The 17,530-nt window shown below is 46.3% G+C and overlaps 1 protein-coding gene across 7 annotated transcripts in view; it reads left to right on the top strand.

Moving 5' to 3' along the window:
* Positions 1-17,530, top strand: part of frmd4a (FERM domain containing 4A) — a 613,918-nt gene that overhangs the window by 430,007 nt on the left and 166,381 nt on the right. For all 7 annotated transcript variants that reach the window (XM_080207761.1, XM_080207763.1, XM_080207759.1 and 4 more), the window contains exon 4: positions 5,643-5,735. In XM_080207761.1, the coding sequence (XP_080063887.1) occupies positions 5,643-5,735 (93 nt within the window). The remainder of the gene's footprint in view (positions 1-5,642; positions 5,736-17,530) is intronic.

The following is a 17,530-nucleotide window of genomic DNA, read 5'->3' as shown; positions in this document are numbered from 1 at the left end:
TCACAATGCCAGAGACCCAGGTTAGATTCCTGGTTTGGGTGACTGTGTGGAGTCTGCATGTTCTCCTCGGGTCTGCCTGGGCTTCCTCCGGGTGCTCCGGTTTCCTCCCACACTTCGAATGACGTGCTAGTTGGGGGATTGGCCAAGCTAAATTCTCCCTCAGTGTCCCCGAACAGGCACCGGAGTGTGGCAACTAAGAAATTTTCTCAATAGCTTCACTGCAGTATTAATGTAAGCCTACTTGTGACACTATTGAATAAATAATAGATGTGTAGGTTAGGAGGATTAGCAGGGTGCATACATGGGGTTATGGGGTAGGGTCTGAGTAAGATTCTGTATTACACAGTTGGTGCCGATGGGCCGAATGGCCTCTTCTGCACTGTAAGATTCCATGATTCTAGGTCATATGTATCTGTCTTGCAGTGAATGTTAGTATGATATCTGGAACAGGTCGGAGTACGCACTGCATCAGCCAGTGACCTGACCACTAACTACAGACAGGCAAGCTTAAAATCTAGCCTCTAATTCTCTAGATTGCGTTTACAGTAATCTCCTGAAGCAGGTACAACACGTCCCTATCACCTTATCGTAAGAAACCAGAAATGTGATTTTAAAAACATTAGTAGTCATTAATTAAAACATTAAGAGTTGCACTGCAACATCACTAGGAGTTAACTACACTCACGGGAATCATTGCATAATTGCTTCTCGGCTTTGTATGAATGAATATTTCTCACATTGGCAGTGGCCATTTTAATCAGCCACTTCTGATGTAATTCGCACTATGGATGGGATTTTCCAGGCACCTGGCGGCGGAGATGGGTCCCCATTGGCTGCCGGTGGGATTTTACAGTCCTGTCAATGTCTGCAGTGTTCTATGTGGCTCACCCGTCCCATCACCAGTGAACCCGCCACCGGGTAGGGGTCACCCTTGGCGGGACCAGAGGATCCCACAGGTGGGAAGAGCTGGAAAATTCCACCCTGTGGACACCGAGTGGTAAATTTTCCAATCCAACCAACTGTGGGAATCTCGGATGGTGGGACAGACAATTTTAAAGACGGTGAAAAGGTTTCTTGAACTTGGGTGAGAATTTCGGGACCCCGCATGGGCGGGGCTGGAAAATCCCACCCTCAATCTTGAATCTAAAGTGAGTAAAAATCAGGCGCATAATTGAAAAGATAAAACAATGAGGATAACAGGTTTATGTATACTGGAAGGGATGGCCCAATGGTATTATCACTAGACCATTAATCCAGAAGCTTAGCTAATGTTCTATGGTTCGAATCCCGCTACAGCAGATGGTGGAATTTGAATTCAATAAAATATATTTGGAATTAAGAATCTACTGATGACCATGAAATCATTGTCGATTGTCAGAAAAACCCATCTGGTTCACTAATGTCCTTTAGGGAAGGAAATCTGCCATCCTTACCCGGTCTGGCCTATATGTGACTCCAGAACCACAGCAATGTGGTTGACTCTCAACTGCCCTCGGGCAACTAGTGAAGGGCAATAAATGCTGGCCAGCCAGCGACCTCCGTCCCATGAATGAGTAAAAAGAAAGAAAATCTCACATCTTTCTGAGGATTGTCAACGTGTTTTTATTTGAGAAAGGATACTTTGTGGGCTGAAGGGCCTGTATTGTGCTGTAGTTTTTCTATGTTTCTATGATATACTGGCACTGGAGAGAGCGCAGAGGAGATTCACTAGGTTGATTCTGGAGTTGAGAGGGTTGGTTTATGAGGAGAGACTGAGTAGACTGGGGCTATCCTCATTGGAATTCAGAAGAATGAGGGGGAGATCTTATAGAAACAAATAAAATTATGAAGGGAATGGATAAGGTAGAAGCAGCAAAGTTGTTTCCACTGGCGGGTGAAACGAGAACTAGGAGGCATGGCCTCAAAGTAAGGGGAAACAGATTTAGGACTGAGTTGAGGAGGAACTTCTTCACACAAAAAATTGTGAATCTGTGGAATTCCCTGCCCAGTGAAGCAGTTGAGGCTACACCATTGAATATTTTTAAGGCAAGGATAGATAAATTTTTGAACAGTAAAGGAATTAAGGGTTATGGTGAGCGGGCAGGTAAGTGGAGCTGAGTCCACGAAAAGATCAGCCATGATCTTATTGAATGGCGGAGCAGGCTCGAGGGGCCAGATGGCCCACTCCTGCTCCAGTTCTTATGTTCTGCAGCGAATTAATTCAGAATATTTTGACTTCGGTTGACGTACTCCGTTGTAAAGTACAAAAACCTCACTTACAGCAAGACGCCAGCAACTACAATGAGATGAACAATCAGCTAATGTTGTTGAGCTGACACTGGATGAGGGGGGAGTGTTGGTCAGTGAGGAGTGTCACTGGTCCAGTGCAGTCACCTCCTCTTCTGTTCAACTTCTCAATTAAATTGCTGCCCACGTCCACTCTCTCTGTCCCGCACTGGAACATTTGGCATCGCAGTCTCTCCCTCGTAAACACCGACACTGCCAGGCTGACACTGCAGAAAACTCCCTTTCTCCAGTAAAGCAATATGTTTTATCCATATTTAATTACCAACAAATCCCCTGAGGTGTTACCGTAGTGACTCTGGGGCATCACTTTCTGCCTCTTGAAGTGAAGCAATAGAAAGTCGCAAGGGTGCAGTTTCCAAAAGTGAGCGACTTAACCAAACAGCTGATTCGCTCGCTTTTTAACAAGCATAAACTCCCTCCAAACAAAAATGACTTAATAAAAACCTCTTAAACAGCAGCTGTGCGTTGTTTGAGGTTTTTAATATTAAAGAGTCTGAAAAAACTCACCAGTGGTTCAGCACAGAAAATTTTAATTGGATTTTCAACGTGCAATCTCATCTATATTTTTAAAAAAGCCATTTTCTTCCTGTCCATCAACAAAGGAACCCGTGGTCACAGATCCACTTCTGCCCAAGTTGTTCCAAATAGAAAACGGTGTTTGTTATTTAAATTTAATGAAATTCCTGGCATGCCTCCAGTGAAGTGTTGACAGTTTAATCGCCAGCTTTTTGGAAAGTCTTTTGTAAAGACTCAGTTCCGTCCCCGTTGGTATGTAAGCTGCATGCTGGGTGACCGTGCCAACTGCAAATGTTCCCATCGCAAAAACACACTTCAAAGTTCTCTCCAGCCGCTGTGGGCCCGACGGAAGCTCTGAGGACGCGGGTTCAAATCCCACCACGGCAGCTGGTGGAATTTACATTCAGTTGATAAACTCTGGAATATAAAGCTGGCCTCAGTGGCAGTGACCCTGGAACTATCAGTGATTGTTGTGAAAATCCATCTGGCTCACTGATGTACTTTCAGGAAGGAAATCTGCTGCCTTTACCCAGTCATAGAACCCTACAATGCAGAAGGAGACCATTCAGCTCATTGAGTCTGCACTGCCCACAATCCCATCTAGGCTTGATCCCCATAAACCCATGCATTTACCCTAGCTTCTCCCCTTGACACTAAAGGGCAGTTTAGCATGGCCAATCCACCTAACCTGCTCATCTTTGGACTGTGGGAGGAAATCGGAGCACCTGGAGAAAACCCACGCAGACATGGGGAGAATGTGCAAACTCCGCACAGAGAATGTGCAAACTACACACAGGTTAGTCTGCCCTACACGAGAGGCCACACACACAGCAATAGAATATAGAACAGTACAGGACAGATAACTTAGCCTGACCAATCCATCTAGCGTGCACACCTTGACATTGTTAGTCAAAGGAGCCCGGATGAGTGACAGTATTCAGTTATTAGTAACCAGGAACCACCTTCAGTCAGCAAGCACAGGGCATGATAGAGTAACAGGATTTGATGTGAGGACATAGGCAGCAGAGCTTTAAATGCACTCAATTGATGAATCGTAGAATGTGTGAGAGCAGCTAGCAGTGTGTTAGAATAGTCGCGTTTGGAGGTTCCAAAGCAATGGGTAAGGGTTTGAACAACAGCTGAGCTGAGACGGGAGAGGAGATGGTTGATGTTACGCAGATGGGAGTGGATGATCCTAGTTCCCTGTGGTAATGTTTTTTCTGTTGACTTGGGTGTTTCAGTTTAAAAATGATCATTAATAAAATAATACTGCTTCATTGTATTTTAGTCTTCAGGAGGTTCAGGTAACTTGAGTCCCATTCTGTCTCTGCCAACCAGTTGGCATTGTACAAGTGTCAGCAACCCTGTCACAATTGGTGAAATTGAGACCCTGTAATTTGAACATTCCGATGAGTGAGGAAGCTGGTGGAAGGGGTTGGCCTGTTTGTGGTGAAGCAACCCCAGTATCCCTACAGTGCAGAAGAGGCCATTTGGCCCATCGAGTCCGCTCCGACTCTCTGACAGAGTATCTTACCCAGGCCCTCTCCCCCACCCTATCGCTGTAACCCCACATGTTAATCATGGCTAATCCATCTAACCTGCACATCTTGATACACTGAAGGGCAATTTTGTACGGGCAATGCATCTAACCTGTGCATCTTTGGGCTGTGGGAGAAAACCGGAGCACCCAGAGGGAACCCACGCAGACACCTGAGGCTGGAATCGAACCCAGGTCCCTGAGGCAGCAGTACAAACCACTCTGCCATCACCTTGTCTGACTGTGTTTCTTGTGGGTGTGTGACATCGACAGGATCCTAAAAATTGGGAACATGTCTACCACGTGGAATTTTATTTCAGATTATTACTGATCATTTTAATTCTGTATTTGGAAGTATTGATTGTTTGTGATGGGATTGGTGTCAATGGGGCTGTATTTTCCCTTGGACTTTGGGACTCGGGCATGAGGGCAAGGTGGCATCCTGAGCCCAGACATTCGCCACCTGGGCCAGTTCACTGATTTGTCTGTCTCTTGCCTCGCCATTCAATCAAGGATCATGGGTGTCTCCCAAGTCCGTCAGACCTTGAGGGAGAGGTGGGCACTGCTGAGGCAGACAGGAGGCCTCAGAGATAAATGGCAGTGAAAATCCTGGATGGCCAAGGATGAAAGCCCCCACTCGATCATTGTGGAAATCCTGCGGGAAGGGGACCGATGGGAGCCACCTATCCTGTCCGTTGTCCCCTCTGTGAGGCATGCGGCAGGGGTGGGTGTGGCCTCTGGCTTTGATAGGCCCTACTGGCCCAACTGCGATAGAGAACTGGCTGCCCCCATGAAGCTAGAACCTTCTGGACTGCCTGAGGGCTGTCCTACCAGAAGCAACCCAGCTCAATGGCTCCTCACTGGGATTGTTAATATGTAAATCCACGTCCTCTAACCCCGCTTTTGGATCAGGCGCCCAGCCCCAGCTCCTGCCCACTGCTGGAAATCTCTCCACTGGTTGACCAAGTTGGGGAACTCTCCCAACACGGTGCCACACTATTCTCTTTCCCCTCCCACCCCCACCACTTCCATTCCCAACACCTGGGGACAGAGTTCCGGCCAATTGATTCCACTGTCAAGGGTGCCAGTTAAAAATATTGTAAACCTTTTGCCCTCATGAACGGGAAGTGCAGAAATTGAACCGATGGATATGTGGATGAGAGGAACGTTCGCCAGGATTGGGAGTCCACCTCATCTGTCGTGTGTCACCATCACGCCTGTGCTTGTTACACTGTTCCTTGCACTCAGACACTGCCGGGAAGGTTGATTCTAATGTTGTCTCTCTTTCTCCTTCCTCATCCAGCGCCCATTTTAGCTGGCTCCAGTTAGATCGAAGAGTGTTGGAACATGATTTTCCGAAAAAGTCAGGACCGGTTGTGTTGTATTTCTGCGTGAAGTAAGTTACCTCCATATTTTATATTTATCATTGGGATAAAGCTTTGCGCTGAATGACTTTGTAAACACCCATGTTTAATTCATCCACTAAATGTTGTCTTTGTGTAAACGCCCGTACTCGATGCAGAAATTGCGGCTATTTGCATTCTTCAAACCCAGTATTTTGTTTGATCAAAACAGAAGATTTTGTTTTCCCTCCAAAGGGAACTGAATTTGTATTAAATCGGGAAAAATTTGCACTGCTGCAGGGATTGGGTGAGATTAACTGAGTTACTCTAAAGAGACAGTAAGAAGTCTCACAACACCAGGTTAAAGTCCAGCAGGTTTATTTGGTAGCACGAGCTTTCGGAGTGGTGCTCCTTCCTCAGGTGAGTGGAGTGGAGCAGCGCTCCGAGAGCTCGTGCTGCCAAATAAACCTGCTGGACTTTAATCTGATGTTGTGAGACTTCTTACTGTGCCCACCCTAGTCCAACACGGGCATCTCCACATCACAGCTGCCACTGACATTGCCTGGCTCTGTTACGAGAGACACTAAATAAAATAAATGAAACCATATTTTATACCATCGCATCGGAGCCTTGAAGAGGATATATCAGGAAGTGACAAGAAATTAAAGGTTTTATGATACTTTATGTGTCACATTGGCTACAAATTCATCTTAGTTTATTGTTATGATATTAAATGTTGTCCTTCCACACTCTTTAAAATACTGCATCAAATCTGGATTTGCATCAACTTATAAGGTTTGTCAGTTCAAATAAAACACTTGAAATTGCCCCTTAGTGTCCTGAGATGTGTAGGTTAGAGGGTGGATATGAGGGTAGGGCCTGGGTGGGATTGTGGTCGGTACAGACTCAATGGGCCAAATGGCCTCTTTCTGCACTGTAGGGTTTCTATGATTCTATGACCTGTTGTCTGACTTCATGACGAGGTTAAAACTCCATGACCTGACTGTGCCCTTTTCCGATTCACCCTTCCGACTGGACACCTGACCCACGAGCCACCCGTACTGGGAATCCTGTGCCCATTGTTCGGTTTAATGGATAATAAAAATCAGCAGCGGTGGGTGTGTGTTTTTCCAAAATAAGTTCAGGAAATGCTCAGCAGGCCAGGCAGTATCTGTGGGGAGAGAAGGAGTTAATGGGGCAGATCTTCAGTGCAGGACTGCAAAGCCGACACGCAAATGAGTCCCAGGTTCCAACCCTGTGCCTGTCACTCTTGCCACACTATTGTTAAATTCAAATCTGGCGCAGCACGACTGCACGGTGGGTTAGCACTGCTGCCTCGCAGCGCCAGGGACCCGGGTTCGATTCCCGACTTAGGTCACTGTCTGTCAGGAGTCTGTATGTTCTCTGTTTCTGCATGGGTTTCCTCTGGGTGCTCCGGTTTCCCCCCACAGTCCGAAAGACGTACTGGTTAGGTGGATTGGCCATGTTAAATTGCCACTTAGTGTCAAGGGGAGTTAGCAGCATAAATACATGGCGTTGCGGGGATAGGATGGGGTTGTCAGTGGGCAGAATGGCCTCCTCCTGCACTGTAGGCATTCCATGATTCTAAATGACCTCATTGGCCAGGAGGTGAGCTTAGTTAGCCAATGAGAGGCTCTGAGCATCTCCAGCAAGGGTGGGGCTGCCTGCCTGGGGTCAGAGACAAAGGCAGCAGGGAGCCATTTTGGAGTTGCCACTGCCTTGCTGTAGAGAGCAGGCTCCTCCCCAGAGAGCCAACGGTATCTATGGTGATGAAGAGGCTCTTGCAGGTTAGATGACAATGGAGCACTGGGACTGGTGTGAGAAGGTCCAGGAAAAGTCAGTCTCAGTTAAGGAGAGAGAAGGTTTCTGATGGCCCAACAGGGAACCCGGTACCTGTGAGAAGGTAAAAGTGAAGGTAAGAGTTGTATAAATTTTCTCAAATAATTTAACTGGTGCTGGAAATGTCGGTCCGTGGGAGTAGGTGTTGCACTGATGAGATGTGGAAGATGCTTCCAGCGTCTCGGGCAGCAATGTCTGCAGGAAGTGCACCCAATTTACAGCTCCTTACAGAACGCGTGGGTAGGCCCATTGAGTCTGCACCAACCACAGTCCCACCCAGGCAGCAGTTGGATGCACTTCGGAGCATGAAGGAGGCAGGAAGTGTCATGGATAGGAGCTTTAGAGACATGGTCACACCAAAGGTGCAAGCAGATGGATGGGTGACTGCCAGAAGGGGCAGGCAGTCAGTGTGGGAATCCTGTGTGGTCATCCCCCTCTCTAACAAGTGTACGGTTTTGGATACCTTTGGGGGAGATGGGCTATCAGGGGATAACAGCAGCAGCAGCCAAAGCAGTGGCACCACGGCTGGCTCTGTTGTTATGCAGGGAGGGACAAAGAGGACTAGAGCAATCGTTATAGGGGTATTTCTGTGGATGTGAAAGAGACTCCAGGATGGTATGTTGCCTCTCTGGTGTAGAGTTTGTATGGAGCATTCAGGGGGGCTCCTTGAAACAGTGTGTAGATGATCCAACTAGGGAAAGGGCCATTCTGGACCTGGCATGGAGGGCATTAACTATGAGAAGTCGTTGGAGAAACTTGGTTTGTTCTCACTGGAGCGACAGAGGTTGAGGGGTGACCTGACAGAAGTCTACAAGATTATGAGGGGCATGGACAGAGTGGATAGTCAGAAGCTTTTTCCCCAGGGTGGAAGAGTCAATTACTCGGCATCAGAGGTTTAAGGTGTGAGGGGCAAGTTTTAAAGGAGATGTACGAGGCAGATTTTGCCTGTCCCTGTGACGTAATTTCCTTTCTTCTTTCTGCTCACCACACTGTTCCCAACTATCCGCGTTCACTGAAGTGGAAATTCGGAATTGCAATTGGGAATACACCTGCATCTTAACTAACTCCTTCGGGACTCGCTCACCCTGCTGACGTTTGGAAAGGGGATTGTGGAATCCCGGGGTGAGCTCTTGGATTGCCATTTTTAAATCCTGTCTCCTTACCCCTTGACCCTTTGAAGAACCGGCCCATTGGTTGGAGTCAAAGGGCACTTGTCAGAACTGGAAGATACTCATCCAGCTGAAACGTTCTCTCTGTCTCTCTCTCCGTCAACGCTGTCAGACCTGCTGAGAAGTTTCTGCATTTTCTGTTCTTATTCCCGAATCCCAGCACCCACAGTGTTTATTTGAACCTCTGTTTTTCCAGCGTGTGCAAGCAGCGAAACTCAAATTTCCTTTTGTCCAGAACTTCTGGTTTTTGGTTCATCTTGTAACGTATGAAGATAAATTACTTGTTTTCCACCTTTATTATTTGTTTTGAAAAGCAACCCTATGCCATCTTATTGAATAACGATGTAGTTATTCTATAAAAAGAGAATGTGACTGCCAATATCAACTAATAATTAACTAGAATGTGTGTGCTTGAAGGAATGAGCCTCCACGTATTTGCCCACTAATGCCCTGAAACTAAGGGGCAATTTAGCATGTCCAATTCACTTAACCCACGCATCTTTTAGACTGTGGGAGGAAACTGGAGCACCCGGAGGAAACCCATGCAGGTACGGGGAGAATGTACAAACTCTGCACAGACAGTGACCCAAGCTGGGAATCGAACCCAGGTCCCTGGCGCTGTGAGGCAGCAGAGCTAACCACTGTGGCGCCCACCAATGAACCAGATGGATTTTTCCATCAATGATAGTTTCATGATCATCACTTATATCCCAGGTTTGATTAGTCGAGTTCTGTCGGGGATTTGAACCTGTGTTCGCAGAGTATCAGCCTGGTCTGCTGGATCACTGGTTCATTGGTATTAACACAACGCCGCCATCCCCTCAACGCATCCGTGCAGTTGAATTAAGTTATGGACAAGGAAAGATTATTTCTCCGAGTGATTGTGAATTAAAGATGCAGGTGCAGGGGCTAAAGAAGGCTGTGATCTTGAAGTGAAGTCCACATTTGTAAAAGTGCTCCACATTATCAACATTACATTTATCATTGCCTCTCACAATCAGTGTGAGGACAAATGGAAACTGTCAGGAGGTTAAATAGCCAATCTCCTTAAGCAGATTCTTTCTGAAACAGTTTTGAGTGCGCGTTCAGTGAATTTTTTTTGCACATTTCTTCCTGTTGCTGTTTGCAAGCTCCAATAAGTACATTTACAATAACGCTAAGAAAGATCAAAGCTTTTGTGGAAGTGAAACCACTTTTGATTGCCGGTAAATTGCAAGTTTTCCTTTTCCCATTAATCCTAAACAATCGGACCGGCCAATCTGTCTGACCCTCCCGTTGAAATCCGCGGTCAAGCTGGCTGCCGTTTCCATTAGCGATTTCTTCCGATCACATGACCCAGGGTACATTTCATCAGCCTGAAATCGAAAGCCAAAATTTTTGCTCAAAATGTTTTACTAGCTCGCAGATAAATGTTTCTAATTTTTCTCATGGTCAGAATTACTTTGAAAATATCAAGTTGGCCATCATCCAAAACAGAAGTTTTTTATTATCTGAACTTGATGTGAGGTGAACGAACTGGAGATCAGAGCTTCTATTATTGTAATTTTGAAATTAGACTGTAGCAGCAAGAGGGAGCTAATTTAGTCCCTCAACCCAGACTTATCATTCAAAGAGATTGTGACTGATTGCAGCCTAACGCCCCCCCCCCCCAAACCCCCCTCCATCACAAGCCGCAGGCCTTTGACTAACCAGCAGTGACACTCTGCATGGCCATCGAGAGCACAGTGGCAGCTGCTGTTATTGCCAGAGGCCCAGAATCAGCGAGTGACCCAGATCACAGATGAGTGAGGGTGGGATGGGTGCGGATCACAGAGAGGGGGTTAATACGGGGAGGGGTTGGGGGGAGGGATCTTGGGAGATTGGCAAGGACATGAGGGTGGATCTCAGCAGCGACCCCACCCGTCGATCAGGCACTGAGCACCATTGAACGAGGGACATCCCCAGGGAGCCCCCTCAGACCTCCCGCTCGATGACTCAGCTACCTGCAGCTGGGGGGATGAGGCCGTTAGTGGCCATTAATTACTCATGTCAGGGTCTCAGTTGACATCAGGGAAGAACGGCCATCCACAAACCTTCCTGCCCTGGTCTTATTCAGAGTAGAGGTGGGAAAGAGATGGGATCCCCAATTAGAACCCTCTTGTCCAATTAACTGCCACTCACCTCCAACCTTGCTTTGTGGGCGCCCATTAAATTTCACCATCTTTAACTCCTAACTCCTTTGCTCCATTTCCCTTAACACCTTTGCTGAGCAAAATTCCTTTAGTATGAACAAGGAGCAGGAGTAGGCCATTCAGCCCCTCGAACCCACTCTGCCATTTAATAAGATCATGGCTGATCTGATAGTGACCTCAAATCTGCATCCCCTCTGTCCTTCCCTTCATAATCTATTAACCCCCTTGTTGCCCAAGAATCTGTCCACTTCCACCTTCAAAATATTCAAAGAGTCTGTTTCCACTGCCTTTTCATGAAGAGAATTCCAGGGACTCGAAGTGAAAGAATTAAACCTCATCTCTGTTTGAAATGGGCGATCCCTTGTCTTTAAAACAGTGACCACTCGTTCTAAAATCTCCCACAAGAGGAAACATCCTTTCTACATCCACCCGGTCAGTATCTCTCAGGATCTTATACGTTTCAATCGAGTCACCTCTCACTCTTCTGAACCCCAGTGGGTACAAGCCTCGCCGGTCCAATCTCCCCTCATAAAGCAACCCATCCATTCCTGGTATTGGTCTAGTAATCCTTCTCTGAACTTATTCTAATGTATTTACATCTTTTTCTTAAATAAGGATCCCAATACTGTACACAGTATTCCAGATGTGGTCTCACCAATGCCCTGTGCATCTGAAGCCTAACCTTTGCACTCACAATAAATGATAATATTCTCTTAGATTTCCTAATGACTTGCTGTAACTGTGTACTAAGCTTTTGTGATTCATGCACAAGGACACTCAGGTCCCTCTGCACCTCAGGGTTGTACAATCTCTCAACAATTAGATAACATGTTCTTACATTCTTCTTGATACAACGGACAATTTCACATTCTCAGTCTTGGTTTTAGAGCAAACAGGTGATTTTGTTACCACTTACAGAAGACAGAACCTTTGTAATTTTTTTCTTTTTTATGTTTTGATCCCTTGTCCTAGACCCCCAAGCAGCAAAAATGGTTTCTCTCTGTCCACTAGATCTGTTTCCCTCTGATAGTTTGGAAATTTCGATCATAACACTTCTGAGCTACTAAATTCCAGAGGAAACAACTCTAACTTATTTAAATCTCCTCATCAGTTTACTCGAGACTCCAAGGCCTGGATTTTCCACTCTCGATGTGGTGATGCCGATGTTGGACTGGGGTAAATACACTAAGAAGTCTCACAGCACCAGATTGAAGTGCAACTGGTCTGTTTGGTAGCAAATGCCACTAGCTTTTGGAGCGCTGCTCCATCATCAGGTGAGTGGAGAGTCCACTCAACTGACGAAGGATCAGAGGCCCGAAAGCTCGTGGCGTTGGCTGCCAAACAGACATGTTGTACGTTAACCTGGTGTTGTGAGGTTTCTTACTGTATTTTCCACTCTCACCAAGGCTGGGATCGGAGGCAAACAAGAGCCAGAAACAGCCCCACCGGCCGAGGTGCCTGTGCCCCTGTTTGCTGCACCTTGCCTCCCACTCATTCTCACAGAGGTGCGATCACACACTCATTATGGGCTGAATTGACGCGACTTCCGAGTTGGCTTCCAGGTTCCCACCAAGGCTCGGAGCCAGTGTAAGTGCCTGGAGTCAGATATTCAACTTCAGACTGCTGATTGGGGGCGGGGGGGGGGAGCTTTAGTGTTGCCGTGTTCCAGACAGGCCCAGAGGCTCTCCCCACCGGTCTGGGTGCAGGAGCATAAGAATAGGAGTGGGCCATCTGGCCCCTTGAACCTGCTCCACCATTCAATAAGATCATGGCTGATCTTTTCATGGACTCAGTGGCACTGATTCACCCACTCACCTTAATTCCTTTACTGCTCAAAAATGTATCTATCCTTGCCTTAAAATCATTCAATGAGGTAGCCTCAACTGCTTCACTGGGCAGGGAATTCCACAGATTCACAACCCTTTGTGTGAAGAAATTCCTCCTCAACTCAGTCTTAAATCTGCTCCCCCCTTATTTTGAGGCCATGCCCGTAGTTCTAGTTTCACCCGCCAGTGGAAACAACTTCCCTGTTTCTACCTTATCTATTCCCTTCATAATCTTATATGTTTCTATAAGATCTCCCCCTCATTCTTCTGAATTCCAATGAGTATAACCCCAGTCTACTCAGCCTCTCCTCATAAGCCAACCCTCTCAACTCCAGAATCAACCTAGTGAATCTCCTCTGCACCCCCTCCAGTGCCAGGATATCCTTTCTCAAGAAGGGAGACCAAAACTGTACACCAGGCGTGGCCTCACCAGCACCTTATCCAGCTGCAACATAACCTCGCTGTTTTTAAACTCCATCCCTCTAGCAATGAAGGACAAAATTCCATTTGTCGCCTTAATTACCTGCTGCTTCTGCAAACCAATTCCTTGAGATTCCTGCACAAGGACACCCAGGTCCCTCTGCACTGCAACATGCTGCAATTTTTTACCATTTAAATAATAGTCCATTTTGCTGTTATTCCTACCAAAATGGATGACCTCACATTTACCGACATTGTACTCCATCTGCCAGACCCTCGCCCACTCACTTAAACTATCGATATCCCTCTGCAGTTTGCAGGTCACCCTCTGGAAGGCCCTTCCCCCACAGTGACGGCCTGACTGAACAATCCATTGTATTTAGTTTAAATTTGGAAACATTGGAGAGAAGGTGCCTCCGTCTTGAAGCACCCTCTCTGTCACTTTCCTCCCACCTCAGTTTGCGGCTCCTTCCCAATTGGAAGGTTGGAATTGGCTCTGCTGTGCCCACCTCAATGGGGTGGTCCCTGTCTCTGTGCCAGTTAAGGGCAGGCCTCTGGGACAGGCATGTGGTGTTGCCTGGGCCTGAATGAGGCCACGTGTGGTTAACGTTTCCACCTTCACTTTGAGTATCATTAATTTAAAAACTCACAGAGTGACCGATTTCACAGCAAAGGGTCTGGACACAGTGCCAGACTCTGTTTCCCAGCCAAGCAGGGAAAGTCCTGTCCCAGCAGCAGCAGAAACTCCTGCCCCAAGTGTGCACCGAGTCAATTATCATCAAGCTCCTCAGCTTCTTTATATCAGAGAAACCATCCTTCATTTCCAAATGGCCGTGAGCTGAGACTGGAATTGGGCTTTCATATTTCTGAAACGAGGTACATTTTATATATTTAGTTGGTTATTACAGAACTCCGTGCTTCCTGATCTGAGGATCTCAAGTCGCTTTGATCACGTTCCGCATTTATTTGAAGTTTCTAATTTAATCTCAGTAAAGGTGGGGAAGACCACTCGATGCAGTAACACTTCAAACAACATCTAGACCACATCAATTCGTTGACTCTATCAGTTATCTCTGTCTGTCCTGTGCTAACACATTCAAAACTCTGCTTGAGACGGTGTAACATATATCAGTTGATAGCTTCTGTTAAGGAACAGGTACCCTAATCAATCACTATTTATGAAGACTACAGATAGCACGGCTGAGTTGTACTCATTGTCTCTGAGATGTGCCGGAATCCTGGATTTGTTTCCCTGAGAAACATCGGAACTCAAAGCAGGAGGAGGCCATTTGGCCTTTCGAGCCTGTTCCCCCAAAAATTTTGATCACGGCTGATCATCAAGTTCAATATCCTGATTTCCCCCCTTTCCCCCCCATATCCCTTGATCCCTTTAGCCCCAAGAGCAATATCTAATTACTTCCTGAAATCAGACAATGTTTTGGCCTCAATTACATTCTGTGGGAGTGAATTCCACACATTCACCACCCTCTGGGTGAAGAAGTTCTAAAAGGTTTACCCCTTATCCTCAATCTATGACCCCTAGTTCTGGACTTTTGGCTTTAGCTCCCTTAGAGCGTTTGGCAATCATGACACTAAAGGTATTCGGACCAGTATTAGGTTTGATGCATTGTCTTTCCATAGTATCTTTCGTGACCACAGGACACCTCGACGTACTAACCAGTCATTGTAGTGGGATGTGAAGTGCAGTCACTGTTGTGTAGAGCTCAGCAAGATCCCACAAAACCCAGTGTGACAGCTCACCTGTGTTTGTGAAGATTGAGGGATGTGTCTTGGCCAGACTGCTGGGAGACCCTGTGCCTTTTTGTTCATACAAATACGCCCTTTATGTTTCAAATGGCATTTTAATTTGCTTTGTGTAACTGGAAAGAATTACTCTGAGTAAATAAGTAAGATAAATGTACTGGACAACAATGCGAAGGGTTTAAATCTGTCAAACTATAATGTCCCAACGATATAAAATTTCATGATTCTGTCTCCATTCCATGACTCTCTTATGGCCTTAAAATACGAGTCACAGCAAACCTCCTGTCCGGTGGGATTATGAAGGATTATGCATTCCAATTAACTGCTGATCCTTAAGCAAGATGATCTGCAGAACTTTAATCCCAGCCATAAAAAATAACCTTTTAAAGTAGTTTTATTTGTCAGAGCTGAATTGTGTTTGTTGATAACCTGTCTTTCTTTCTTTCTTACAAATGTTCGTGCAATAAATTAATGATTGGCAGTTATTTCAATCAGTCCAGTTATATAAGATCATTGTTCAGTTGATTCTGAGTGATGGTGTCTCCTCTAGCAAATATGAGATGCCTTCAATTTAAGCCTGCATGATTTCTCTGATTTAATTAAATTCCACAACTCTATTTTCTACTGAAATGCCTAAATTGTCCATCTGTTACGGTAGAATCCCCACAGTGCAGAAGCAGGCCATTCGGCCCATGGGGGGCTGCACTGATACAGCATCCCATCCAAGTCCGCCCAATCCCCATAACCCCACACATTTACCATGGCCAATCCACCTTACCTACACATCTTTGGACTGTGGGAGGAAACCGGAGCAGGCACGCAGACGCAGGGAGAATGTGCAGAATCCACACAGTCACCCAAGCCAGGAATCGAACCTGGGTCCCTGACGCTGAGAGGCAACAGTGCTAACCACTGTGTCACTGTGCCGTCAAGATGCTCTGTTACAAAAAGAAAAATTTATCTTGATGTACACACATCATGACCACAGCTCTTCCTGAGGCACCACAAACCGATGGAATACTTTGTGAAATGTTTGCCATTGTTGTAATGTAGGAAGCACAGCGTGATTCCGCAAACAGCAATATCGTAACGACCAGATAATGTTTGTCATGTTGATTAAGGGATGAATATTGGCCAGGCCAGCAGTTTTTCTTTGACATTGCGCCGTGGGATCTTTTGTGTCCAGCGGAGGGAACAGAGGGGCCTCGGTTTAACGTATCACCTGAAAGACAGCACTTCTGACAGTGCAGGGCTCCCCTAGTACTACACTGCAGTGTCCGCTTAAATTTGTGTGTTCAATCTCTGGAGCAGTCTTCTGACTGAGAGGCAGGAAGGCTACTTGTTGAGTCACAACTGACTGTCCGCTGAAATCAACTGAAAATACAGTTTAAGTTTGTTTATTATTGCCACAAGTAGGCTGACATTAACACTGCAATGAAGTGACTGTGAAAATCCCCTAGTCGCCATACTTCAGTGTCTGTTTGGGTACACTGAGGGAGAATTTAGCATGGTCAATGCACCCTAACCAGCACGTCTTTTAGAGTGTGGGAGGAAACCGGAGCAGCCGGAGGAAACCCACACAGACACGGGGAGAATGTGCAGACTCAGCACAGACAAGCTGGGAATCGAACCTGGATCCCCGGCGCTGTGAGGCAGCTGTGCTAACCACTGTGCCATCGTGCCTCCCCAATCAGACAACATCGTCTGAAAAAGTTATTAGTGAGCATCAAAATGGAAACAGCACCCAAATACACAAAGTAGTGACTTGCTTCAGAACTGAACAAAAAACAAAGAAAATTACAGCACAGGAACAGGCCCTTCGGCCCTCCAAGCCTGTACCGACCCCCATGCTGCCCATCTGAAGTAAAATCCCCTAACCTTTCAGTGACCACATCCCTCTATTCCCATCCTATTTGTTTATTTGTCCAGACGCCCTTTATAAGTCACGATTGTATCTGCTTCCACTACTTCCCCAGCTGCGAGTTCCAGGCACCAACTATTCTCTGTGTAAAAAAATCTGCCTCGTACATCTCCTTTAAACCTTGCCCCTCGCACCTTAAACCTGTGTCCCCGAGTAATTGACTCTTCCACCCTGGGAAAAAGCTTCTGACTATCCACTCTGTCCATGCCCCTCGTAATCTTGTAGACTTCCATCAGGTTGACCCTCAACCTCCAGGGAGAACAAACCAAGTTTCTCCAACCTCTCCTCATAGCTAATGCCCTCCATACCACGCAACATCCTGGCAAATCTTTTCTGTACCCTCTCCAAAACTGGATTCATTTGATAATAGAACATTCCTGGCGTAATGATTTGCAGTTACACAAGGGGCAGAGTAAAACCAATGATGGTTAACTCAAGTCAGTAGTTTTCTTTGAGAAAGGACAGCTTTTTTTAACATTTCCTGCGGTTCTTTATTGCTATTAACCTTTGCTTTCCGAGACCGCTCGGTGAGATCTGGTTTAAAAAGCGAATATAGGATTTTAGCGAGATAGCCAAGCTGCCAGGGAATTTGTTGGTTGACAGATAGATATCTGTCATTAAAACAGGCATCTTGCCAATAATTCTACTAACTTCAAAGAAGCCCTATGCTAATGATGAAAGCGCCATCGCTTGGATGCTGCGGATGTGGTTGGAATG

This window comes from Carcharhinus amblyrhynchos, chromosome 19 (assembly GCF_965287045.1).
Source record: "Carcharhinus amblyrhynchos chromosome 19, sCarAmb.v2.hapA, whole genome shotgun sequence".
NCBI classification, from domain to species: Eukaryota; Metazoa; Chordata; class Chondrichthyes; order Carcharhiniformes; family Carcharhinidae; genus Carcharhinus; species Carcharhinus amblyrhynchos.
The sequence above is the reverse complement of the archived record's forward strand: the minus strand, read 5'-3'. Positions and strand labels throughout refer to the sequence as shown.